The 27,570-nt window shown below is 43.0% G+C and overlaps 1 protein-coding gene across 3 annotated transcripts in view; it reads left to right on the forward strand.

The window, feature by feature from the left end:
• The window catches only part of LOC114464117 (GTP-binding protein 2-like), an 89,747-nt gene that overhangs the window by 20,835 nt on the left and 41,342 nt on the right, over positions 1-27,570 (forward strand). For all 3 annotated transcript variants that reach the window (XM_028448209.1, XM_028448208.1, XM_028448210.1), the window contains 2 exons: positions 15,308-15,527; positions 15,701-15,836. In XM_028448209.1, coding sequence (XP_028304010.1) covers positions 15,308-15,527; positions 15,701-15,836 — 356 coding nt within the window. The remainder of the gene's footprint in view (positions 1-15,307; positions 15,528-15,700; positions 15,837-27,570) is intronic.

Raw genomic sequence — 27,570 nt, forward strand, 5'->3', positions numbered from 1 at the left:
TGTTTTTGTAGTGGTTTTCTTTACATTTCTTTATAAAGTTATATTAATACGGACTACACAAGGAAATCTGTTGGAGCAACTTTGTTTTTTGTTGTTTTTTTAACTTGTCTGCACATGCTGTCAAAGGTCAACACTACAAGAAGTGCAATCATTATGAGACAGCAATGCATGTTTTGTTGTTGCAATGAAATAAATTGATTTATTTTATTGCTTAATTGTTGACAATCACCAGCCCTCCCTAAGGAAGGGTAAGAAAAGTTTATTATAGGGAGGATATAAAAGGGAGAGCAGTGTTACACCTAGGTGGAGGCGAAGGGGGAGGAGGAAGGGCGCAGGGAAGAGAGACTCAAGGCAGGAATAGAACGGGTGGAGGAAGAATAGATTATTTTACAGTGAGAGTGAGATGTGGAGTTGTATTAGAACGTATTGTGCTTATACTGTTGTGTAATCAACCCAGTCTGGTGACAAGTGTGAAGCTTAGCTAAAATGGTGGTGGCTGTGGACAGAGGGAAGGAGGTGAGTCGTAATACCCTAAATCAGGTATTTGGATCAACGTATCTAAAGTTAAGCCAGTATGAGTTTTATCCCACATCCCAAGGCGTGCCAGTGCATCGTAGACCAGTGTATGTACAAAAAAACCGCTACTGCAACCCAGGAACCGCCCCAGCCCATAGATGCAGCCAGGCCAGCAAAAGAGTGGGGACCAAGGAGCCCCAGGCGACTCCCCACGGCCGAGCAGCCCCCCAGACGCCCCCAAGATCCCAAGCCGAGAAGCAGCCACCGCCCCCCCACACACACATTCGAGAAAGCTCCCAAGGAGCCGAGCCACCCAAGCGCATCCTGCCACCGACCCCAACCCCAAGGCCCCCCACCAGCATCCCCCCCAATCCACCCACACCCCCACACCCGACCCCCCGAGGGAGGGCTCAGAGGGCCCCCCGTCTGAGATCCCAGCAGAGGAGCCAAGGCCACGCCCAGCAGACAGCCAGAGCCGCGCCGAAAGGGCAGCCGGCGGGCGGCCCAATTCCCCAATGGAGAGGCACTTCCCTATCTCCTGAGTGAATGAGTGTGTTTGGGTGAATGTATGAAGTGCTATTAAAAAAGGTGGATGGAGGGGAGCCATCCAACTTATTTGTATATATGTGTATGTGGTGCAATAGCTCGTAGGGTGGAAGTGGTGGTCCCACCCTCCGGGTGGTGTTTTTAGGTGTAATTAAAATTGGAGGGATTAGTAGGGCAGCCAGAGGTGGGAGTGCCGCCCCCCGCGCCACTAACTTAGTAGCACAGGCGGTGGCTCCCTCCACACCTAGCCCCACCATCCAGCCCCCCAAGAGTTGGGTGTAAGTGTGTGGTGCACCAAGTTGGTGAGCCAGACCAGTTGGGAGTATGTGAAGTGAAGTGTCCATGTAGGAGGCGTGTCTGGTATGAGGCCCGGCCCGTTCACATGGCGGGCTACCGCCCGCTGGCTCAGAGCGGCCCGCCCCGCCAAAGCAGGAGGCGGCGAGCAGGAGAGAGGCCAGCGCCCACACAGGGCCAGCACAGGCCCGCACGGCCACCACAACATAGCACCCTCCACAGGGAGGTGGCCCTGGCCCTCCCGATGAGAGAGGATGCCACCCCGCCAGCCACCAGACCGATAGGCAGCATACCTAAGCACCCCCAGCCAGGCACCGCAACCCCACACCAATGCCGCCAGCAGAGCCGCCCACCCCACGGAGGCCAAGTTGGAGCAACTTTGGACATTGATGAGATTTAGAGGACAAGTGTGCCTCAGTAAAGCTACCGTCACAGCTAGATGTCACTAATGGTGTTGAGGTGAGCAAAATGGCGCCGACCGTTTCTCATAGACGAGTCTCTTTCCTCATTGTGGCTGCTCTACAAGATGATTAAAGAAAGTAACTCTACTGAACCTCTAGTATTATATATGATCTTTTGATATAACTTGCAAATAAAATTCAGTACAAGTATCCTTAAATAAATAGTCACACCCACAAACATTGGTATAATACATATACGCAGGGTATGATATTAAGATCATATTATGGATGCAATTTTGGCCCCATAGTCTAAATGGCCATATGTTACTCAGCATAATTTATAATTTTAGAGATGACCTAATAATGTTTTTAAAATAATATAATTATTATTCAGTAGCGTACGGTTATATTTATTTTTCTGCCACCACCTTTGATAACCCGTTTTGGTCCGGTGTCAGAGGACAAAGAAACTTGCGCCACAGGGATGAGGTATAGAAAACACTTATTTTATTTAATAGTGAATCCTAAAATAGATAAGCAACATCACTGGCAATGATAAGGCTCCACCAGGTCACTCTGGCCAAAGTGCCACTCAGCCACCCCCTTGTTGCACACAGTAGACACCAATAAAAATGCACTGCAAATGGAAACACCACATATAAACAGTGGAAACATGCATCTCCACCTTTCAAGACCATTGCAAGCTAAGAGGCCAATCGCCACTCCACCACTAGAGGGAGCCAGAGGATCACCCTAGCTCTAAGTTGTTCCCCAGTGAGACCTAAGGCAGGCACTGTGCATCAGGTTTAAAAACAGAGCCATACATCCATCTTGAAAGTACAGTGTGTAATGTTGGAGACAGTTGAAGGAATACAACCCCCAATGGTCTAGGTCCGTAGAGTTTGCGGGGATGAACAGGGCGCTGGGACTGGCCCGAAAAGTGTATCAGCTCAGGATCTCTGCCTTCACAAGAGTTGAGAACTCAGTGTTTCACAGCCACACAGTGCTGGACTGGCCCGGTAGAGACATTTACTAACCCCCACTCGCTACCTACAGGAGGCAACTATCTTTGCTATCTGCAACACTAGAAGTTGCAGATAGCAGCAGTCTTTGAAAGCAGAAGCCTTCAGTCACGCTCCTCATCACTGCTTGTTGGAGCCTCAGCCTCGGGCTACAATTTGCAGGTTACAGAAACCCATACAACTCTCTCGTAGCACCCTTCAGGACACCTCTTTAAACCAGAGCTTCCTTACCACAGGTGAGAGCAATCCCAATCAGTTCACCTGTCCATGGGATCTCTGCCCACATGAGCCAGGATGCAAGGAAATTCCTCCCACAGAGAGTTTCACTACAATATGATAATCCTTTATTCATCCCACGACGAGGAAAGGCACTGTTAGGCCTACAGTAGCAAACAAGCAAGAGTACAGTGCAAACAAAATGACAACTAGGCTTTATAAAGATATAACTGGACACTGTCCTAAACTGGCGGTTTATCTGACATCACAATGCAATGCGTATCGGTGGAGTGGTCATTAGCTAAACGTGTTGTAGGCTGCCTGGCACACATCGGTGCCAAGTAGCGGCTCCAGGATTGTGTTCAAGGCAACGCTGATGAAACTCTGCTTTTCTTATTTGAAAATTCTGAGAAATTACAATAAAGGCAATAATGATTCATTTAAGGCTTTAAAAACATGACACAGGGCTCAAGTAAAAAAAAAACACACATTTTGAAATCATGAAATAGCAACATAAATAAAGCCTGCATTACTGTGTTCCACAACAGCTGTAAGTAGTTTGTGAACATAGTTAATATTGTATATATTTTCTGAGTTTTTTTTTTGGCATTTAAAAGGCTTTTAATAACTGTTTTACCAATGACGTGGTTATGCATGTGTTTCATCATTGCTAAGAGACGTCAGACAAAATATTTTTAGAGGAAGTTCGACTTTACCGCGTAGGAGCTCCAACTCCAGGTGGCGACCCGCGGTAGATATAAGTCCAGATTTCTGAGGTGCATTGAAGGCATCATGAGGACAGAGAATTCCAGTGCAGCCTGTGGGCAGGATTAAGAGTCCACAAGTGGGGTTGCAAGCCGCTGATTGGATGAAAACCTTTCACTCAAAGCTTTCTTTGGCTGGTTATTGCAAGTATATCCAACTGCAGCTGCGGTACAGTGCATGTGATGCCCCTTAAAAGTGACGCCCCTTATAAGAAAGTGGAGGCGGTATCAGTTAAGGTTAGTAAAAAAGAAAGATAAGTATAGTCAGGAAGTGGAGGCGGTAGCTGTTAAGGTTAGTAAAAAAGGAAGATAAGTATTGCAAAGTTTCAAACAGTGGAGGCGGAAACGAAGTTGGTGCTCCAGTGGGTGGCAGTAATACACTAAATTGTAGTTTGCCAAATCTCTTAAAACCTCGAAGAAGAAGAAGAATGACTGTGGAGGGCAGCATACACTCTACAGAGTTACAGCCTGCCGGAAATCCAATTGAAAAAGAATTAGAAGGCGGAAGCGGTTGTGGTAGTGGAAAGGTATTGGCTCAGGGGGATTGATAGGGCATATTTTGCTAGGGGATGTGGTTAGTAAGGAGTGTGGTTTGTAAGTGGCTGTGGCTGCAGCTTGACCCTTCTTGTTATTGGATGAACAGCAACTGGGTGGGTGTTGATTAAATCTCCAGTATTATTTATTTTTCACTGTCTCCATTTGTTCTAAGAACCCCAACAACATAGTATTTGAAGTTTATTTTCCCAAAACCCTCTGAAAAGCCACTTTCAGAGCAAACAAATGGCAGGGCTGCCAAGTTTCAGAAAATTGCCAAGAGTGAGCATTTAGTGACCTGATGCGTTGTGGCGAAAAAAAACATGGCTTTGGCCTGTTTTAACGTTGATATATACCTTTAAGACTGATGTCCTCATCGCCATGCCAGCGGCTCTCCCTGCACTGTGGCCTCCTAATGCTAGTTTAAATCAACCAGAAATTAGAAATGAAAACTGACAAGAATTTTGACAAACTACATTTTTTGGCAATATTTCATTTCAACCAACTCTCCATCATTTAGCTGGGGACATGTCTCATGTTGTAGGTGTTTGTCTCAGATTTTGATGCCTTGATGACAGAGCCAGGGGGCTCCCACTTAAAACACTGTGGCCCAAGGCAGTGCCACCTTTACCTCAGCTTTCCTTGTCTGCAACAGAAAGGAGGTCATTCAAAAGCAAATCATGTAAAAAACATTAAAACATCAAGTGATTTTGATTGAATGAATGTATAAGCAACAGACTCAAGGTCCCTAGAAATACACTATTAAATACAAAAATAATCAGATAAGAACAGTTCAAATTAACATTAGATTAGACTTAATTAGATTTCATTCAAATCATTTAGACTATTTTAAAGTTATTTACCAATAAAAGAAACCAATTCACTTACTTAAATCATCGCCCTAAATGGAAAAAAGGAATAAAAGATCATTTAAGGACAAGATAATTTTAAATATTTTTTTTAGACTGTATGTAAGCAATTTATCAAACTGGTTCCAAGTACAATTAACATCAAACAAAAAGGCTGACTTGTTCTGATAGTCACACACAGTCTTTTTACTTTGTTTAACTAAAGTAGTGTAGCATTAGCATCACTTGCTAAATAACAAGGCAGCATATCAGTCTAGTGATTTCTATTTTGTTATTGAGGTAACACTCATATTAATAAAATCCTACTTTAAGCAGTGTTTGAACGCCTCATTTCACACAGTTTAGACAATCATATCCTTTACAAGAGAAAAGCTACTGCTTTGGTTACATTATGCCTAGGTGATATGGACCAATATTCATATCCCTATATTTTTCCTTAAAATGGCAATAGACGATACAAACCATTTATTTTAATCATTAGTTTTCCAAGAAAACAATAATGGGTCAAAGTCAGTGGAGCCCCAAAGACCCTTTTATTAATCACTAGCAGCACAATAACAATATTTTGTGTCACTTTTGACTTTTTCCTTAATTTAATTTCTTTATTTAAGTAAGGACAATACTATTAATGAACATTCAAAAAAAAATGTATACATGCCAGATTGTAGCCAAATGGCTAATTTCCATCTGTTGTCCCTAGACAGGCTGAAATGTGATTAAATTTTGTGGTGTTTGCTTTTTCCAGGCAGCTCTGAGTTGCTGCATGTTGTTTTTAAGGTAAATCAATTCAGGACACTGTCTCTTTAAATGGGGAAACAGCCCCGTTAGCTGCAGCAGCAGATCTCTGCTGAGGAGCGACAGAGAGTTAGTTAGAGAAGAGAAACACATGCAGTGTTTCCTCAAACATCTCTCAGTTGCTTTAACACTCAGAACTGATAGAGTTTTACAGGACAACCAGACATTTGCACTGAGCGTCTGACAGACAGTCGCTAACACGCTGACTGTGTGTGATCAATGCACTGGGGGAGGGGGGATAGTGTTTTAGACGAGTAAACAAACACTATAACACACACAGACCACACACACACATACACACACAACAATATAAGCACTGAACAAAATTGGGTAGTTACATATCATCTCAGACGGCGTCTGACTTCTAGAAACACTTTCTTTCTGAAAGCATATAGGCGAGTCGGTGTGTTGTGTGAGGTGTCTAGGAGACAGTTCGTCAAGACCCGCCTTAAGTTGATTCTGATTGGTTCATTATTGTGTGATGCCTCCCGTGGTTGGTTAGATTTAGGCACAAGGAGACATGGATTGGTTATCTCGGTCAGTCAATCAGAGTTACTCGAGTTACCGCAAGCCGCGTGGACCAAAGTTTATCATCGTGAAAAAATAATTAGATATTGAATGGGGAGGAAGCGTGAGAAATGTCAAGTGTGGCATGTGGTGTGAGAATGCGGTCAAATTGCGTGACTGTCACGCTCAAAGCGTGAGGCTTGGCAGCTCTGCAAACGGGCTGATTCGCAGCCTACTTATTCATATTCATGAGTAGGCGTGTCCGTAGACGCTGACTCCACACACAACTGATCACTAGCAATTATATTTTGCTACACACACACTCTTGTTATTGTTTTCAGCCAAAAAACTGCACATTACAGTAAAACACATGGCTATTTAAGCGGCCATTGTGATTTTGAGTTAGGCAAACACTGTTTCATGATGTGAAGGTGGACCTTCATCTTCCCAGTGGCTGAACATCCTCTTCCTCTTATTCCTCCTCTTCTTCCACAGGGACACACACACATCAATGTCCTTACTACAAAACTGCAACCTTAATAGTGATGTGTCCCGGATTACACCATCTATCATTCACAAACACAGCCAGACCCCCTCCTTTCCGCTTACCGCTCTCCGTCGTCCTGTCGCAGCGTAAAAAAGTTAATGGAAGCCATCTAATTCCACAACTGTAAACATCCCAAGCCACATCCCCATCGTTTTCCTCCTCCAGTTCACGATGGATGTTGGGTCTCGCTGCATAGGCTGGCTTAGCATTAGCACGGAGTGCTAACAGCTGATGGGTGTAAACAATGGCCTTGGCTCCGAACTCCTGACACGATCGCAAAGATTGCTGACACAAACAGCAGAAAAAGTAGTGCAGTTTGCATTTACCAGTGGTGGAAAGAGTACAGAAAAAATCTATTTAAGTAAAAGTACTGTTACTTGGATTAAATTATGGATTAAAAGTAAGTACTTACTTTTTTTTGGGGGGGGGCAACATCCCTCCCATGCAAAAAAATTAATAAAAAGACATGTATACAGATCAAACTAGCTTCTTTATTATTATTATTATTATTATTATTATTATTATTATTATTATTATTATTGTTATTAGAGAACATAATTTCAAAATAACGTGCATGAGAACAAGACATGGTGTGGCTAACCTGGATAAATAAAAAGGTTGTCAATCGATATAGGCAAGTGCTTGTGTCAATACATCCAATGTGTCAGAGCATCCAATGATCACCTCTGAAAGCGGGGAAATGCGTATACAGTATGTTATATAAAACATTCGAGGTGGAATGAGCCGAAGTAGGAAAAAATTATACTGACGCCCCAGGCGTTTTTATACAGTTTTATATTAATAATAATAATTGTAATTACAATCACATGATCAATGTGCAAAACTGCTGATCAATTGGCTACAACACAATGCATAAAGACGCACAGTGGCTTATCTGGCACTGCTGGAGGACGAGGAGCACGGGAGACCAGAGTCGGCGCCAGGCAGTATTAAATTGGGGGGCACAAAAACACTCTGCTTTGAGGCACACACAACCTATATGCTATATAAACATGTGTTCACATCCTTGCGCGTGCATGTAGAATGATCCTTTGCAAGTTAATAAATAAACATGACCAGCAGCTTCATGTGCACTTAGTCTGGTTGAAGCTCTGTTTATATTGCACGGTGCACACAGGCAGCATCTGGGGCAGCTAAAGAACTGCAGGAGTCCTCAGGTGAAGACGGGAACATCCGAGCAGATCGCCTGTATTAAATAGACTGTGTGGCCGATTATGTATTATGTTATGTATTTTCTGTATTTACCTTTATTGTTATTAGTTTATTTTTGCTTGTGTTGTTGTTTTAAAAACTGTAAAGTGTCTGAGTTTTGAAAAGCACTTATAAGTAAAATGTATTATTATTATTATGATGTGACAAGCAAAATTTCCGAGTGTGAAGAGGACAGTATGATTTCTCACTTTGAAAAGGTAAATTTACGAGGTACACCATTCACTAACCAGGTGCATGATTATTTTTATTAAGCAATTATTTTAATTCAATTTACAAATTTGAAGGAAGTGCACAAGATGGACAGGCCGATTAGTGAAACAGCACTGTTCAGCTGATTGGTCACTTTTCGAAAAGTCAGGAAAAACATGAATTTTCAGCTTGTGTGCAGCATTAGCTTTAGCAGCTAACTCAGCATTTCTCTCGGAGACCAATATCACGTTTACGCAAAAAATGTTTCAAGGAATCAATGCTCCAATGGGAAAAATAATCTAAATTTGTGTCAGACTCACTGTCAGCTATGTCGAGTTTATCCCTCTTGACCTTTGACCTCATGCAGGAGAACTGAGTGAGCGCAAGATTTCCGAGAGTGCGAAAAGGCTTCTTCCGTCTCTGGAGAAGGAGTTGTTGGCAAAAAACTTGGAGGCAATTTTGGCCCGTGGAACAAGGTTTTTGGGGGCATTCTTGACCAAACTGAGGGAAAAATGACCCGTGGCCTTTGTTCATTTCCGACACTGCATATAAGCAATATTTCGAAGTGTCAGCGGTTACCGTTATGGTTTGGAGAGAAGTGTATGTGTGGTCAGTGGGGGTCTTACAGCAGCAGGAATAAATGATTTTTGGTACCCCTCATTCGCACACTGTCAATGGAGCAGTCAGAGCTCTCCAGGGCTGTCCAGAGGATCTTGCAAAGGATGTCATGGATGTTGGCTTAGCTAACATCCTTCTCTCTTCTACCTCACCAAAATGAGGGGGCATCCCAGAATAGAGCTGGCCTTCCTAATCAGTCTTTCCAGCCACTTCCTGTCTGAGAGGAGAAAAACTAGAAGAAATTAGATTGCTCCCTGCACTCTGAAAGACCTCAGCCTCCCAAGTCTGTTCTGGCCATCTTACAAAGTGCAGTAGTGTTGTTTGTCCAAATTGCAACACCTAGTGGTCAAACATAAGACAAACAATGATTGGAATGAATTTGACTGACATATTACAGTTACAAACTTGTTTCCAAACTTGTGGAAAACTTTGGCACTTCAGCATGAACAAAAACATGTGTATCTTTGGCCTATTGTTTATTATCACCAAACTTGCTGCAGTTGATGTCCATACATTAGTTAAATTTTAAATATTTCTGCTTTTTTAGAGTTCCCTATGGAGAATTGGCTTTATATTTGATGTAAATCTCTAGGTTTTTTGGGCGGACTACAGATTTCTGTATTTAAAACATGATTTATTGTCACTCAGTATCATATATTTCCCAAATTTCACATCATTTGTAACAGGACCGGTCCTATGAAATTCTGGGCCGGGGAGTAAAACCATTGCGTTGATTTATTATTACTGACAATTGTGAATTCATCAGATACTATGATCAGAAGAAGTGTGACAACCTGCAAAACGCCTCTTGCAGCGTCAGTCACTTGTCCACTCGCCTTTCCCACACCACCGGTTCACTCCCCTGTTCAGCCTCTCACACTAATGCCCATCTCTGTCTCTTCGCCCATTCGCTATCCCCGGTCCCACCGCCGGGCAAGCCTCCTGCTTGCGGTAGTAAAATGACATACCTCAGAGAGCCGTGGAAGCAGCAGCATCGGTTTCTGGGTCGGAGCAGAGTGTGTCCTTGGGAACTCCGTACAAAATTGTTTAAAGCCATCACCAATTGTGTCCTTACTGGAGGCACTTCATCCACCCGCGGCACTTGTCATTTGCCTCAAATAGTTTTTAGAGCTTAAAAATCCAGCCCGCAGACCCAGACACTACCGCTTCCTGGTAGCTGCAACACGTCGGTGACGTCAGTACGCACACCGCACGTACAGATCTGACCAGACATTGGACTGTCCGTGAGTTTCCTTTTTTGTTTTCTTTATTCAATATATTATTATTTGCCTCTGCTGTTATGATATAACATTGATGGATGTATGTTTAAATAATATTAAATATGTTTATTCTAGGGTTCTTTGTGCATTCAAAACGACACTTCCGCATTACGTTATCAACCCGCAGAGACCTCTGGATTTCTACAGTGCACACAGTGACACTCTGAAGCCAAACCATTTCCATTTAATTTAACCATTATTCCTTTTTTTCTTTTACTAACTAACTCTTCATTTGACTCTGTCTTAATATTGTCGCTGTAGCTGCTGAAGTGAGTGAGTGAGTGGAGGAGTGGGGGGTTTGGTAAGTGTGTGTGTGTTGAGTTTCACTCAGAGGGACATCCACAGTGTCTTCTTGTTCTTCTGCTGCGGCTGCCCAAACGTTAAACCACGAACCCTTTTAAACCTTTTTAGCATATTCTGTCTCCTTTTTTGTACTTTCAACTTTTCGTTTTACCTTTGTCCGTTTCTGGCAACCCAATTTTAATCTATTTACCGACATGTTGGCAAATCATGGTCTGAATGTCTAGCGTTGACTCAAGTCTCTCGTGCGCATGCAGCATGGGCAATACTAACTAAAGATGGAGGGAGGGGTGTGACGACACACATTTTGACACATTTTTCAAAATATCTCATTATGGGGGAAAAAAATGTAAGAGCAACATAAAGGGCCTCTTGGTACTGAGTGACCAAAAAAACAATAATCAGAATTTTATTTTTTGGGAGGATTGAGGAGGAGTGCCCCACTGCAGGCCTGGGCCTGGTGCAATTGCTCCTGTTGCAACCCCTGAAGAACTGGACCTGATCTGTAACCATTAAGAGTCCTATACTTCAAATTGAACAAAAATTAACCATGTAGGTCATGTAGACGCTAAGAGAAACATTATTTGTTATGGGTATGTGATTTTTGGCGAAAAGTTGCTGGTGCTTAAGAGGATCATGCATGTACCTCAAACATTTTAAAATGCTATACAAGAGTTATATTCAATACAAAGATGTAAGAAAGTACTTGGAATCGATTGAACTTCATTTCAGTGTGTGGTAGAGATGACAGTGATGATAGATACAGTATGTGTTTTATGCCATTTATATATTGCTGTTGTGGAGCCGAAGAAAAGGAGTTGGAGGTGGAGTATTCAGCACAGAACTCCAATCTTTATTTGCCATTTAACCAGGCTCTTCTTCACCTCTCTTACATGGAAGAAAACAGCATGAGCAACACACAAAATACTACCCCCTGGAAACACCCTTCTCAACACAATAAGTTCTCCCGCCGCTCCCCATTTACTGGGTAAATTATGAACGTGAAAAACAGTCACCACACTGTGTTTGTACCGGTAGTCCTTTTTTTTTTTGAAGAGTACAAGTATTGACTTCTTCCTACTCCTGTTTAAACTTGTAACATTTAATTTCTTTCTTTTTCTTTCTTCATATTGTTGCGTGAGTTTAAAGGGAATTTTCTTTCTTTTTCAGATTGAGTGTCATTGTTAGATATTTAAAATTAATAAAATAATAATACTAATACAGTGATGTTGCTAGGTATGCGTCCTGCATCCATGATGCATAAAAATCTGACAGGACACAGTAAATCCACTATCCATGCGTCCCAGGGACGCATCTAATTTTTCCCATGAAAAATGACACATTGTGAACTATAGTTGCACGATACCCACGGTACCCCGTAGTGCCCAATTGTAACGGTTCTTACTATACTAGAAATTCTACACGACGGTACTACCGCGGATTACTATACTACCAGTGCCAGTTTCCGCTACTGCCTCTACTTTCCTCCCGGCTTCTCACTGCACAGTTTAAACTCACTGCACGCTATTCACTTGAAAACAATCCAACTTAGCAACCGAACTCCACAGCTGCTGAATGATTGGCTGTTTGCCTGTTACTGGTGACGTCCGGAGATGTGATAGGCTGTTTCCGCCCTTCTGTTAGCTGATTGGCTGTTTGTGTGTTTCTGCCGGCAAGAAGGAACTGAGGACAGCTCCGCTTTGACAGAAACTCTCTTCAAAACAAACAACAAGCTGGACGCGTGCACGGCTTACAGTCACAAACAGGAGACAACACATGCCCGAGCGGCGAGTCTGCACCGGGGTCATCGTCGTCAGTGGCATCACTAATTTTGCTCAAAAAACCAAACTCCAAAAATTCCATTTGGAACTATTTTGACTTTAAACGAGGCAGAGACGGTAAAGCAATTTTTTTTATTTACAGAGATTTACAATGTACAAACAATTTTACAATTTATATACATACTGTATAAAGGAGGAATCACATCCAATTTCATAAAACACCAGTGACGTCACAAGAAAATGCATACATATAGTTTACTCAGGGAATCAGTTCCTGTTTTTTGTATTTTATTCTCTATGGATTATGTTGGAGAAGCATTATTTTCAAATAGTTTTTTTTTTTTTTTAAGACAGGGATTTGTTATCCTAAGTGATTATTTATATTAGTTAAACATAATTTGATCTGCAAAGGACCTATAAATTCTAACTTCATTTATTAGTTTTTTATTTTTTATATGGTTTGTACTCTTATCATGCACCAAACAACACTGTAAGTAATTAATAAGTATTTCTAACTCATACAAATACATTGCAGTTCATATTGATAATAAAAAATGCTTCAGTATGGTGATATTACCCAGAACTGTGATACTTGTCTGGTATAGTATTGTGGTTACTCATTTGGTATCTTGACAACTATTGTGAACAACTTATGTTTAAAATCACAGTAACTAACAAAAGAAACCTAGCCGACAGTGGACCCCTTTACGCATTAACTTGAGTACATGCTAGTTTAGCCGCTCAACAAACTAACCAGTTACTCTAGCTGCTTAATACACCACAAACATATCTGCATCATTTTATTTTTCTCAACAGACTTCGTTAAGTTTATTTTTTGTGCAAAAAGTTTCATAGTGATTGACAGTTCATTTCAGAAATCAGAATCAGAAATGTTTTAATGGCCAAGTACAGTTTTTAGGACAGTACAAGGAATTTGTCTTGTGTCACGGCAAATTTGCGGTTGACCTCATTTGGAGACATGATTTATTGCTCTGGTTGAGTGATGGAGTCCAGGCGAGGCATTGATGATTTTTTTTAAAAAAAAGGTTTATTATAAAACTAAGTAAAAAAGAGTACAAAGATGGACAAAATTAGTGACCGCCCGGGCGGACGTCCGATGATCGAGACCCGCTCTAACTAACAGTTCCACAGCTTAAGCTTTTATACAGATAACCGAAAAGTTCCACCCTGAGGTAAGGAGAAGGGGGGAGTCAGATGCCCAACAGTGGAAACTTTTGAGGATGATGAAGACGTGTATATTATGAGGAAGATTGGGCGCCACTCTTATCTATCCTTGATAGTGTGTGTGTGCGTGCATATCTGCATGTGAGTTTGAGTTTTGGCCTTCAGCAGAGACTCTGTGTTGCACTGAGTACAGTACGATCTGTACTGTTTAATCTAACATGATTCAGCTGTTCAAAAGTGCAAAGAGTAATGGAGTCATCATGTTTTAATACATGACAAATTGTACACATGAACATACATTTGACGATATGATGATGAATATAAAAATTGCCATAACACTTGGTAGTTGGTGGACAAAACAAAAACAAAGAAACAACCCAGCAACAATAATAATAATAATATAATAATAATAATAATGAATATATAAAGGATGAGGATAAATAAGGATAGATGGACTACACGATACCTCGCATAACATCTATCTCTATATATCTCTCTCTCTATCTCTCTTCTATGATCTCTCTAGCAGTGCAGCCGCGCATGTCATCCTGGAGGTGGTGATCGGGTGGTGGGGGGGGTTCATGTGGATGGTGGCAGAGGGAAAGAAGCTGTTTTTGTGTCTGGAGGTTCCGGTCCTCATGGACCGAAACCTCCTTCCATAGGGGAGAGATTGAAATAGTTTATGACCGGGGTGGAAGGGGTCGGCCACAATCTTTCTTGCACGCCTCTGAATCCTGGAGGCGTAAAGGTCGTGGAGGGAGGGCAGATTACAGCCGATGACCTTCTCTGCTGAGTGGATGATGCGCTGCAGTCTGGCCTTGTCCTTGGCCATAGCTGCAGCGTACCAGATGGTGATGAAGCAGCAGAGGATGGACTGGATGATGGAGCTGTAGAAGTTCACCATCATCTTTGTTGGCAGACTGAACTTCTTCAGCTGCCACAGGAAGTACATCGTCTGCTGAGCTTTTTTGATGAGGGAGCTGATGTTCAGCTCCCACTTGAGGTTGATTTAGTTGATGTTCAGACAAGAAGATTTTGGTCTTATTTTGGTGACAATTTATTTTTTGACTCTTTTACACTTTTATTGATGAGTTATTTTTGTACAACAGACACCATTTTGTTTTCTTTTGAATTTTAGTAATTTATTTTGGTGCTCTTTAATGTTGCTACAAAAGTGCAATACAACCTGCCACTGTAACAGTTGTTGTGCAATAAACTTTTCAGACTTGGAATTGTATTTCAGATACATTTTGAACACACATGAATCTATCTGCTAATTATAGCCATATCAAACCACCATTAAAAGAGTTTAACACTACAATTTAAGAAATTGAAGAATAAAAGAAATAGAAATAAATATTTTTTTTTATTGTGGACCCATTGAATTTCCCAGGGACCCACTCAAATCACCACCTGTGGGTCCCGGGTACTCGCTACATTGAAAAACTATCAACATCACTGCTAATAGAGATATTAATACATTTATAAAATAGAATAAATACATAAATAATTACTTTAATGATGGAATTGTATTCTTGCAACATATGAGATTTTATAGTAAAATTAAATCAGCCTTTGTTTTGTACTTTAGAAAACCTATTTAAAGTCTTCTGCCATGTCTTGAAAACTCTGACAGTGCAATGTGCCGTTTTGTAAAAACTGCTGTTGGAAAAGTAGCATACTTAGCTGTGCTTTATCTGTCTCACTCAGCTGGTACAACTCGGGAGCACCTGGGCCTGGCCATGGCACTGAAAGTTCCTATTTTTATTGTGGTCAGTAAAGTGGACCTGTGTTCCCATGGCACAGTGGAGCGAACGGTCCGACAGCTGGAGCGAGTCCTGAAGCAACCAGGCTGCAACAAGGTGCCGATGGTAGTGTCCAGTCCTGACGATGCTGTGACCGCCGCACAGCAGTTCACGCAGTCTGCATGGTGGGTTCTGTTACTCTTAACAAGAAACATAAATACTAGTTTATTCAGGCAGAAGTAATTAGGTGCATTAAGGAAGACCATTCATGTTTTAGGGGTGATGACAGGACACAAAGGCTTTAAATGCCAATATTTACTAAAAAAGAAATGTAATTGATGTGTATGCGTTCATGCAGCGTAACTCCAATTTTCACCTTGTCCAATGTGTCTGGAGAGAGCCTTGACCGCCTGAAGGTTTTCCTCAACATCCTCCCCCCACTGAGCAACAGCAAGGAACAAGAGGAGCTCATGCAACAGCTGACTGAGTTTCAGGTAAACACACTTGAACAGACACACAGCTCTAATTCATAGAATAGAATAGAATATGCCTTTATTGATCTCCAGAGGGGAAATTTAGCAGTTTTGTAGCAACGCAATTAAAGAGCAGACAGTGGGAAAAAAATAAAAAAATTAGAACTGTAGGTCAGACATAAAGGGGGGGTCAGTTTGGTGACAGTTTATTTATTCATGCACAAGCCCTCAAATTCATCATCTTTCATATATCCCCTGTTGAACATTTAACTTCCAATAGTAAAAAATAAAACTGCAAGCATTGATAACCGGCCTTTGCCGAGGCGACTCCTTCCTACCGGCCGTGTTCAAAGTCAAACTTCATTCTGTATAGCACGAGGTCTGGTTGCAGAGTGGGGCGTCTGTCTCCTGTGAGCGTCTGTGTATTACCGGTGTAAATGATTGTTTCATAAAGTGTCCTTATGCTCTAGAACAGGGGTTTTCAAAGTGTGGGTGCGCCAGCCAGAGTTCTTCAGGGGAGGTGCGGCGTGCGAGAAAAAAATAACCCGAAGAAATTGTGGTAATCTTTCTCTGAAAAAGCAGAAGAAGAAAGGGGGAAACTGTCTGTGACAGCCTTATCCAGGTATTTCTGAGGTTTTTTTTCTTTTTTCTCAGCTAGCTGGTTAAGGCGTTGTGTCTATGGTGGGTTCTTCAAGCATCTGACCACAAGTGTGCATAGGTGTGTGGGAGTGTGATCATTATGGTGATCCACTCCGTCTCAATTTTCAATTAAATTCAAAAAGCTTTTTAGGCGTGACACACATATTTACATTGCCAAAGCATGTAAGACATTGAACAATGTCCACACAAAAAGACATTAAAGAAGCATAATTACATAGTACAAAAATATTATATGTTAAAAAATAGCATCTGTGTCCCTGTTCTCTGTCTGTCTTAAGTGTGTGTGTGTGTGTATGTGCGTGTGTGTGTGAGAGAGAGAGAGTCGCTCCTAGTTGGACTCTCTCCATCTCCTCCGTTAGTTCCCTCACACACACGCATGTGCATCAGCCGTGCGCATTCTCATAAACCGTCACAGGTTGTTGAGAGAGAAAAAACGGACCCCGAAGTACCACGAAAAATAAACGTTTTGCAACACCACATAAGTCGCAACTCTCTCTCTAAACGGCTCTGTGTACGTTCAGCATGTACATTTCGGCACTCTCACACACGCATGCGCATAAGCCGTGTGTGTGTGTTTACATCATAGCTCCTAGCATCTTAACACATAGAATAATATAAGAAGAAACGACCAAAGTTTTCCAGATGGAGTATTGAACGGGTTGAGTTCAGTACTGACTCAAACGAAACATGGGCAGTTATATGGTTTAAACAATGGAAAACTTGTTGGCAAAAGACTCATCAGTGGCTGACAGTTTCAAATGATCTATTCCCGTTTTTGAGACGCTGACGATAGCATGGAACAGTGATGGAGATGGAGATGGTCTCGACTACCACAACACTAGGAGATGGAGGAGGAAGAGGAGGAGGAAGTAGACTCCGTGATCATGGGATCATGGGAATAATTTTAAATAAGTATGAAATATTAATTTAAATTACTTTTAGCAATACAAAAACGTCTTTAATATTGACCTTCTTTTTTAAACCCAAACAAACTGCGACGCAGTGACCTGGAACTGGAAGTAGCGCGCTCAATTCCACGCTCAATACCCAGAGAGAGCCGTAATCTTAAAATTAAAATGGACGTTTTGAACACCAAATTACTCCAAAATAATAGATGCACACCCTCAGGGTATTTGGAAGCTGTTGACAAAGTTTCAGGTCGAAGAGGCGGGGAGATTTGTTCCACAAACACACACACACAGACCTTTCTTACATTGTAGTATATATAGATAGATATAGATTATGGCTTCCAGATAATGAAAACCCAAAATTCAGTGTCTCAGAAAATTAGAATATTGTGAAAAACTTCACCTGCAAAGGTTTCCTGAGCCTTTAAATGGTCTCTCAGTCTGGGTCAGTGGGCTACACAATCACTGGGGAAGACTGCTCACTTGACAGATGTGCAGAAGACAGTTATTGACTCCCCCCACAAGGAGGGTAAGCCACAAAAGGTCATTGATAAAGATGCTGGTTGTTCACAGAGTGCTGTATCCAAGCATATACATAGAAAGTTGTGTGGAAGGAAAAAGTGTGGTAGGAAAAGGTGCACTAGCAAAAGGGATGACCGCAGCCTTGAGAGCATTGTCAAGTGTAGGAGGAGTTATTAATAATGGGTTATATGAATGAGAATATTAATTATGATTATTAATATTACTTAACATTTTGCTGGGGTGCCACTCCTTTTGATTTTGAAGTTTTTAGATTAAACCCCTTAATTTGAAACCAGGGAAATACATTAGATTTGTACAGCAACATCTACACCTTAATACACAGCTTTAATAAATCATAGGAATCAAAGATTACAGTTTATGTAGTAATTAAATCGTGATAAAACAACACAGTTCTAATTAAAGTGAGGATTATACGTAATAAAGTGAATCACTATTCTAAACTAATCTAGACTAAATATTGGATAGAAAAGGTAAAATACATATTCAAATAAAATAGCCTAAAATTCAAGGAGCTCATGATAAAAGACAAAAAGCGATGACAGACAGGGTAGACTGACAATGACACCACTGACATGGTGGATGTGTGAAGCATATTGGGGTATTGTGTGTTTGTAGGAATGGGTGTTTTGTCTGAGGATGTATTGTGGTTATGTGAGTCAGTTCTGCTGGTCCAGTGTTCACTGATCAGTTCCTTGAGATGAGGTCCAGGTTGGACCAGGAGGCATTCTGGGTTGGCAGGAACAAAGTTTGTGGTGCAACCGTAGTTCTGTTGGCGTAACAGAAGCGAATATTGTTTGAACATTGTAAATATCTCTGTAAATAAAAAAATATTGCTTCTCATAAACAGAGAACAGCTGATTCCTATTTACATGCCTTATGGCCTTGTTCCCCAATTCAACAGTTTTGGTTTCTACTGAAAATCCGTCCTCCATTTTGGACTGCAGGATTTCTCTGTCTCCAAATCTATGTCTGATAGGAGACCCGACGATGCTTGATCTTCCAGCAAACCAATCGCAATCCATTCTTGCGGCACTCACCATAGCAAAAAAACAATATTAGTGAATTGGAAAGATTAAAAATCCTTAAACATAAACCAATGGCAAAATCTCCTAATAGAATTTATTTCCATGGAAAAGATGTCTGCTCTCAGAAAAAATAAAATGACCTGCTTTGAGGAGCGTTGGACTCCTTTTTTAATTGCAATAATTGCTTTTTTAGCCTGTTGATTTAACCTGCAAGCGACTGCCATCACCACTCTTTACTAACACACTAATCCAACTGTAGACCTGGACTTCCCTGGGCTTGTGGCGTAACCTTGGCCTGGGTGGCTTGGGTGAATTGCCGGGGTGTCTGGGTGCCTCTGCGTGGGCGTGCGTTCCTTCTCGATGTTCTTGTGATCCCGGGACTGTTTGATGTTGCCTTCCTGCTCCCTCTGTGCACGTCTGGGTGGTCCCTGGGGCTGGGGGCCTTCGTGTTTCTCTGTCGCTCTTTCCTCTTGCTCTCTGTCCCCCTGTCCCGTCCTCCCCCCTCCTCCTCCTTTGCTCTTGTGCCTGCTCTCCTGTTGGGTTGGTGTTGGGGGGCTCCTGTCAGCCCAGGATGCTGTGGCTCTCGCTTGGGGGCGGCGGTGCCGCGCTGGGTGGGTCTCTCTGGGGGCCTGGGGTGGTGGGGTTTGTGGCTCTGGACCGGTGGGGTGGAGGGTGGGGGTGAATCTGGGGGATGCTACTGCTCGTGGGTGGCGGTTTTGCCTCTTGAGTTGCTGGGTGGCGGCGTGTTGCTGTGGGGTGCTCCGCCGGCTCGTCTAGGCACTTTGGCTTTTTCCTTGGGGCGCACTTTTGCTGGAGACGTTGCTGGCACGGTGGGCCGGATCTGGCCTTCTCCGGGGCTCACTTGGGAAACCGCGTGGGCCGGTGTGCGACGTGGGGGGAGGTGCTATGGGACCTTGCCCGTGCTGGGGCCGACCCAGGGGTTGTGGTGGGTGGGTGTGTGGGGGCGCAGCCAGCGACAGGCAGCGAACAGATGGCCGAGGTTGGGTGTGGAGGCAAAGTCAGAGGAGGAGGGTTTATCAGGTGTAGTATCTCCCATGAGGCGAAATATGAAGGAGATTGCTGGGTCTTGGCCCTGTAACGTTATTAGGTCATTGTCGGTGAAAGCGGGTTTTACCGATGCAGTGACCTGTGAGGACGTTGGGGAGTCGGCCTCGGCAGCAGTACAAGAGCGCGTAATAGCATTCACTGACACTGGGTGGGGCTCAAGGAGCTGGGTTGTGTCAAAGGACCAGGGTACCCCTGACAGCGCCCCCTGTTTGGCAAGGGCATCAGCTTTTTTGTTCAGATCTCGGTCTAAGCTAAGGACCTTGGAATGACCCTTGACCTTTTTCCAGTAGGCCTGTATGTTGTGTTTTAACACCAAGTTGTCGCATGCAATGAAAAGGTCTTTGTGTTTAACGGGTTTGTGACCTGATGTCACAAAGGCATTGGTGTTCCACACAGGTAGATGACACACAAAGCTGAGTCGCACATAATTAGAATCAGTGCAGATTACCAAGTTTCTGAGGCCATGGTCGGCGGCATGTTTCAGGGTAATGAGAATGCTGGCTACCTCTGCAAACTGAGACGTTTGTTTGCCTAATTTGAACATCATTGGTTTGCTGGGGACATTGTCGACCCAGACGAGACCAGCCCCAGCGAGTACCTGGGGGTTTTGGTGGAAAGAGCATCCATCAACAAAAACTGTCGCCATGTCTGTACATACGCTCGGATCAAAGAAATGATGATTTGAGGGGACGACAGACAGAGGATCGGCTGGGATTGGAGGCAGGTGTGTGCTATGGGGCTGAGAGCCAGCTGACGCGGCCTGAGCAAAGGCGTTGCTGGGGCAGAGTTGGCATGCGGCCAAATCCATCCCCAACAGTGTCTTGCGGTTTTGTCGGACTTCAAGGTCAAAGCTTTGCAGGGTCATCATCCAAGATGTGACGCGAGCGTTTGTAACCACGCCATCTCTTAGGTGCTGGCTGTTAAGGAACACCACTGGTTGGTGTTGTATTTCAACGATGACCTTTTGACCTCCAACATAGTTGGAGAAATGCTTCACAGCCCATACTGTAGCTAACAAAGCTTTTTCGCAATCATTGTATTTGAGTTCGGGGTCGGCGAGGGTTTTGCTTGCGTAAGCAACCACTCGTCTGTCCATGTCATGTATCTGGTACAAACCGGCACTGAGGCAGTGTGCTGAAAAGCCCACTTCCAGATGGAATTCCCTGTTGTGATCAGGGTAAGCGAGGCACGGAGCCTTTGTTAGCATATCAATTAGAGCCTGCATAGCGTGTTGTTGTGGCTCACCCTAAGTGAAAGGAACATCCTTTTTTAGGAGTGTGTAAAGGGGTTTGGCTAGATCAGTGTAATTGTCAATGAATTGCCTGGAGTAGTTGCAGATACCAAGGAAGCTTCTTAAGCCTGAGATATCCTGGGGAATTTTGAGTTTCTGGAGACCTTGGAGACCGACATAATTCACTTTTGTGCGGCACCATTGACACTTGGACAGTGAAATTTTGGCACCGGCGCAGGTGAGTTGTGTCAGTACATGATCAATTTCACTCATGTGGTCTGCAAAAATCGTGTTTCTCCTTAGTATGTCATCAACATATGAGAGTGTCGCAGTCGCTAGCGTCCGGGCATGCTTTGTTCAGAAAGATGTTAAACTCTGCTGTCGAGTTAGCATAACCAAAGGGACACCTGGTGAAGGTGTATTGTCGTTTTGCAAAGGTGAACGCGAGTTTGTGCTGGTCCTCCGGATCTACTGGAATAGTCCAGAACCCGGAGGCCACATCAATGGACGTGAAGTACTTAGCGTTTCTGACTTTAGGCAGTTCTTGTTGTAACTGTGTCATAGGCCACCATGACAAAGGAATCTGTTGGTTCAGGTGCATGTAGTCAACAGTGAGACGCCATTTACCGTTAGGGTTCAGAACAGGCCAGATTGGTGCCGAGTAGGTGCTATTGCACGGATGAATTCTGCCTCTGTCCAGGAGATCGTTTACGATAGTTTGGACTGGTTTGTATGAGGCTAATGGGATTTTGTATTGTCGCACAAACGTTGGTGGAGCATTTGGCGGTGTCGGGATGTGGACCGAGTGGATGTCGGTTAAGCCCCAATCCAACGAGTCGGTTGAATTCTGTGCTTTAGCAGAATTGCTCTGAGTTTGGCCCTTTCGGGTTCTGTCTGGATTGCGTCAGCATCCAGAATCACCTGATCAATCTGCTTCATCAGTTTGGCGTGGGGGTCTGGTGTAGCATTGGTTGTGGCCCGATCACTCACTTGTGCGGTGAGGACTTGTGTCGTTGCTGCCCCGCGGTTCGAGTCAGACTCAGTGGTTTGAGGGTCAACGTATGAATCACCATTACATCATCTTGAGTTAAATCAATCCGGGCTGGTGTGTCGTCACCCAGAGTGGTTGTGGCGAACAACATTACGGCACCGGAGGGTTTTGTCGGCATGGTAGCGTTGTTATCACTTCCTGCAACAAGTGAAGCAGGGATTTTCCCTATGACGGGCACGTTTAACTCAAAGTCATGAAAATTAGTGTCGATTAGCCAGCCCAGAGAGGTGGATTTGGATATCACAACAGTCTCGTTAGAGGGGTTCTGACAAAGTAGGTTGGTGGTACGATTGTGTACCTCCAGCAGGGGTGTTGCCGTTAGGGCGAGACCTAGTTTCGGCAGAGGGTTGGAAGAAGACCTGGGAGCAGTCAAGGCTTTAGGCTGTATGATAACCAACCGGATGCGCACATTGGAAGCCAGTGGTGGCACGGTGACATTAGATTCGGTCATGACTTGGCACACTTCCGGGATAGTTTGATCGGAGTTTAGTTTCAGTGGCATGGACTGGCCTTGCTGCAGAGCCTGCGTTGCTAGTGACAGTTGGACACTGTTCACGGTGTCCAACTGGACACCAAGGCGAACTAACATTTCACTTCCGATACATGCTGCGTAGGGCAGCTTCGGTACGATCAGGAAGTGGTGGGAAAATTCTCTACCATTCCACGACATCTTGAGGACGCAGGTGCCCGTTGACTTAAGGGTGATGTGGTCGGTGGGTGCGATGGGGAATCGGTCAGAGTGTTTTTCCCATTGCATGGTGGGGGTGAGACCAACCATGAGGTCGAATAGGTCTTGCCTGATAGCAGACCTGTCGGACCACAGAACCAAGATTACATCGCTGATGTGTTGGTTCTGAAGTTCGAGGCCACCACTAATGATGGAGCAGTATGGCACAGCTTCTGTGTTGGTTAACGAATACAGGAACGTACTTCTGGTCGTTAAAGTGCGGTCTACTGTTTCAGTAGCCGGACGCATTTGGGCCGGAGACTGGCTGGGGGTCTCCTTTAGAGCCTGAGGGTGGTTCAGTTGGTAGCACTGAACTCCGTTGGGTGAGTCAGGCTGCAGCGGCAGTGGCTGCCTGACTTGGGCTCAGATTTTCAGATTCCGAAAGTCGATCAGGGGCTCAAATCGGTTGAGCAGATCGATACCTATGAGAAGGGGAATCTGGTTGCGGTCTGAGATGTAAAACGGGTGCACCAGTGATAGCTCACCAATGGTGATTTGAACAAGAGCCCTTTTTGTGATGGTGGTGGCATTGTCGCCATAAGGTTCAATGTCAATGCGGCAGTCTTGGAGTACCAACCTTAGGTTGGCCTCCTTGGCTAGGCTGCGCAGCTTGTTGAACAGTTGGGCTGACATGAGGGATATGCCTGCTCCAGTGTCCAGTAAAGCTTTATTGGTAAGCATACCTTCAAAAGTGGCTGATATGTAAAACTTTCGGCCAATTCCTCTTTCGTAGAGGTCGCACAAGAATTGGTGACTTGGTAGTTCACTCTCAATGGACTGATGTCCTCCGGAAAGGAGGCGGTCTGGCGAATGTGTTTGCACCAGCAAGACAGCACTAGGTGGATCATCGTCATCTTTTCGTTTTGATTGTTTTGGCTTTTCATTGGTTTTGTCATCTCTCATTTGTTCAAACATTTGTTCCATAATAGACACTATATCTTTAGCCATTTTGTTAGACAACTTTGTTTTTAAATTTTTTGTTTCATTAGATTCATCGTCTGATTTTGACATGTTCGGCGGCTGGCTGTCGGACCGTTTCTGATTCATGTGGTACCAAGGTTTTGAGTGTTCGTTTCTGGGCGGAGGTGTTCGGCGATCGTTGTCGTGTCTTTTCCACTGGTCAGAATGGTCGTTATCAAACCACGGTGGGCTTGATCGGCGATCCGGATAGTGTTGGTTGGGGCAAAAATTTTGGTGTTGAAAGTTTTGCCTTGGCGCGTAGTCGCGGTAATTGGCTTTACTTTGATAATGTTTTGGTCTTGCACCGTGGTACGGTTGCTGGGTGTGTGGTGGAGGAGTGTGAGGAACGTCGGGTGTCTTTTTTGTGCCTTCCAATTGCAGCAAGTGGGAGTTATTCTTTACCGGGAACATTTCGCGAGGTGTGGATTTTGCCGAATTTTGTCTGTACAAGAGGAAGCCTCCGATTGCAAGATCGCGAAGTTTCTTACTGGACATGGTGTATGGATCTGCCGTGACGCCGAGATGGGTGCTCGTGTTGTGGTGAAGGTTTCTAAGGAAAAGTTTTTTGAACTGCTCTTCTTCCTCCATACCTGGGTCTTTGCCTGTAGCAAGGTGTGGTAGTATTGTTGGGGTGATTCGTTTTTCCCCTGTTAAATGGTGTGGGCATAGTCAAAACCTGTTTGATGAAGTGTGTCAGAGAATTCATCCACCAGGAGGTGGCACAGGGTTATGTAATCATCTCTGACCTGAGGTAGTTGACGTTCAATGAAATCATTAACAAGCCTGCTCGAGGTTGCTTTGATTAGGTAGGTTTTATCTTCAGCGTTAGCCATTGGATAACTTTTTAGATAAAAATCAATGTCTCTCAAAAATGCTCGAGCGTTTTGGGGGTTCGTCGAACTTTGGTTCGAACCTCGGAATGTTTCTGGCGATTTTATCCAGGTCGCGGTTGGACGGTCGATTTATATTAGGGGGCTTAGCGGGCGTAGGTCCGCCGTCAATAGGAGGGTCAGCGGAGGCATCCTGGGGTCTCCTTGGGCGACACGGACATACCGGTGGGTCGGTAGTGCGCAGGACTTGTCGACTTGCGTCTTCACCGTTGGAGTCAAGGTCGCCATCGGCTTCCAACATTGACAATGATGAGAGAGCCTGGCCGAGCTCACGTCTTGCGTCTAGGAGCTCTTTCCTGGTGAGGTTCAATTGTCGTTGAACCTTAGCAGTAGCTACTTTACCGTCAGCTACTTGTTGTAATAAATCATTAACCCTCTCTCGTTCTGCTTCTAATTCCTTAGACAGCAGTTTAGTTTTGGCTTTTGAGGCTTTGATCGCCCCTTCTGCCTCAAGGAGGAGTTTCCTATCCTCATTTGACTCTTGTAGTTGCGCGTCTAATTCCCGGGTTGTGGTGTCGAAATCATGTTCGAGAATGCGTATCTTATCTCCGAGTAGCACTTTGGATTTTTCTAATTCTTTATTCTGAGTGATTAATTGATTCACTTGAGCTTTTTTTAGGTAACTCACACGCGTTTGGAGCAGTCCATTTTCTTCACGTGTTTCTTCATACTGGACCGTGATGTTCACGCAGCGGGCTTCGCATTCCTCGATGGCTTCGAGTTGAGCGTTGCGTTCACTCTCGAGGATTTTAACCCGATTCTGTTCGTACTTTAACTGGGCAGAGAATGCTGATATTACAAAGCCAAGCTGTTTAACAAGCTCTTTATCTTTCAGTTCTTTTTTTAAACGGTTGCAGTGATGCAATCGGCCAAATGGTCTCCTAATTCTTGAGGAGGGGATTCTTGGATTTTGGCATCAATTGTGGATTTGTCGCCTCCTAAAATTTCTATGAGCAGGAATTCTAAGTTCTCGGCCGGGTGGTCTTCTGAGGAAACAGACATGTTGATTTGTTGTGGGTCAAAATCGTACGAAGAAATCTAAAGAATTCAAAATTTCAAATAATTTTTCAAAGTTCAAATAACAAAATACAATGGTGGTAAATTGTTTTATCTTATTCTGTTTGTTTTTAGCAATTCACTGTTTGGTAAATAAAACTGAGTGGTAAACTTGAAAAGGTTTTGTTTGGTGTATTCACTTTAAATAATTGTTCTTACTCAATCAAGATTTGTTCTTAACTGAAGACTTTATTGAAATTGGCTTTACCTCAATTAAATTAAGGTATTGAATTAATTAACAGGTATTTTTAATCAATTAAAAAAAATGTTTTATTGAAATTAAATTCAAATCCTATTGAATTTATTTTAATCAATAAATGTTTTCCTTAATTCATTTAACTTTAGTTTAAATTTGCTTTACCTTGATTCAGTTTCCTTAAATTAATCACGTGTTTTTAATCAATTAAATTTTTTTTTATTGAAACCAAATTCAAATCCTATTGAATTTATGTTAATCAATAAATGTTATTTTTAAAGAATTAAATCCTGTTTTAATTTATCAGCTTTTATTTTAGTTGTAATTTTCTTTAGGTTGGTTTAAGAATGGTTTGTTTAAATTCGGTTGTCTTGAATTTAATTACCTTAATTAAAACTGGTTTAACTTATTTTAATTAATAAATCCTTCTTAAATTAGTTGCTTTCATTTAAATAACTTCCTATTCAATTTAATTGTTTTTAATTAAATTGATTTAATTTTAATCACACTGGATTAATCATTTAGTAAAATGTATAATTTTACTTTAATTATTAATTTTATTTATTTAAACTCTGTTTTAGTTTAATTATTTTGGTCAAATTGGTTTAATTCTTGTTAAACCTTGATTTTAGTGTGTCAATCGTATTTAATTGAGTTACCTTAGTTTTAATAAGATTACGTTTTAATTGCTTTACTTCTGTTTAGTTTACGAGCATGTATTAAAATTGTTTTTGTTTAATTAACTTATACAAAGGGGATTGAATTCTGATTCAATTAAGTTTTCTCACCGTTAGATTTGTTTTAATAAACGTCAAAATCTCTGGTTTGAATCGTTACACAGCTGTGTGTGTGTGTGGGTGTGTGTGTGTGCGTGTGTGTGTGTGTCTCAGAGAGATGACAAAATCAGACCGTGGCTCAGGTGGTAGTCGGTCGTCTTCTGATCGAGAGGTTGGGGGTTCGATCCCAGTACCTGACTATGTGTCGAAGTGTCCTTGGGCAAGACACTGAACCCTATGTTGCTCCCAGTGGTCGACTAGCGCCTTGCATGGCAGTCCTGTCCCACTGGTGTGTGAATGTGAGAGTGATTGGGTGAATGAGCTGATATGTAAAGCGCTTTGAGACTGCTTCAGTGTGGTGATAAAGCGCTATATAAAATCAAGTCCAAGTCCAAGTTCATAGAGCACATTTAAAACCACACGATTTCAGCAAAATGACGGTAAAGACAGCTGTGTCGCAGTTGTAAAGCCAAATTTGTCTAAAAGACACGCTGTAACTTAAATGTGTTTAAAGGCCACACTGGGCAAGTTAGGTTAGCTGGATGCTAGCCGCTAAGTAGCAGGCTGCTGCTGCTATGCTTCGGCTCTCGTTAGCCTGTTATTCGCGAGGGGCAGTCGCGTCTCAAAGAGGGACAGGAAGGCCTGTCTTCGTCTAAGCACGGCG

The sequence above is a fragment of the Gouania willdenowi genome, chromosome 1 (assembly GCF_900634775.1).
Source record: "Gouania willdenowi chromosome 1, fGouWil2.1, whole genome shotgun sequence".
NCBI classification, from domain to species: Eukaryota; Metazoa; Chordata; class Actinopteri; order Blenniiformes; family Gobiesocidae; genus Gouania; species Gouania willdenowi.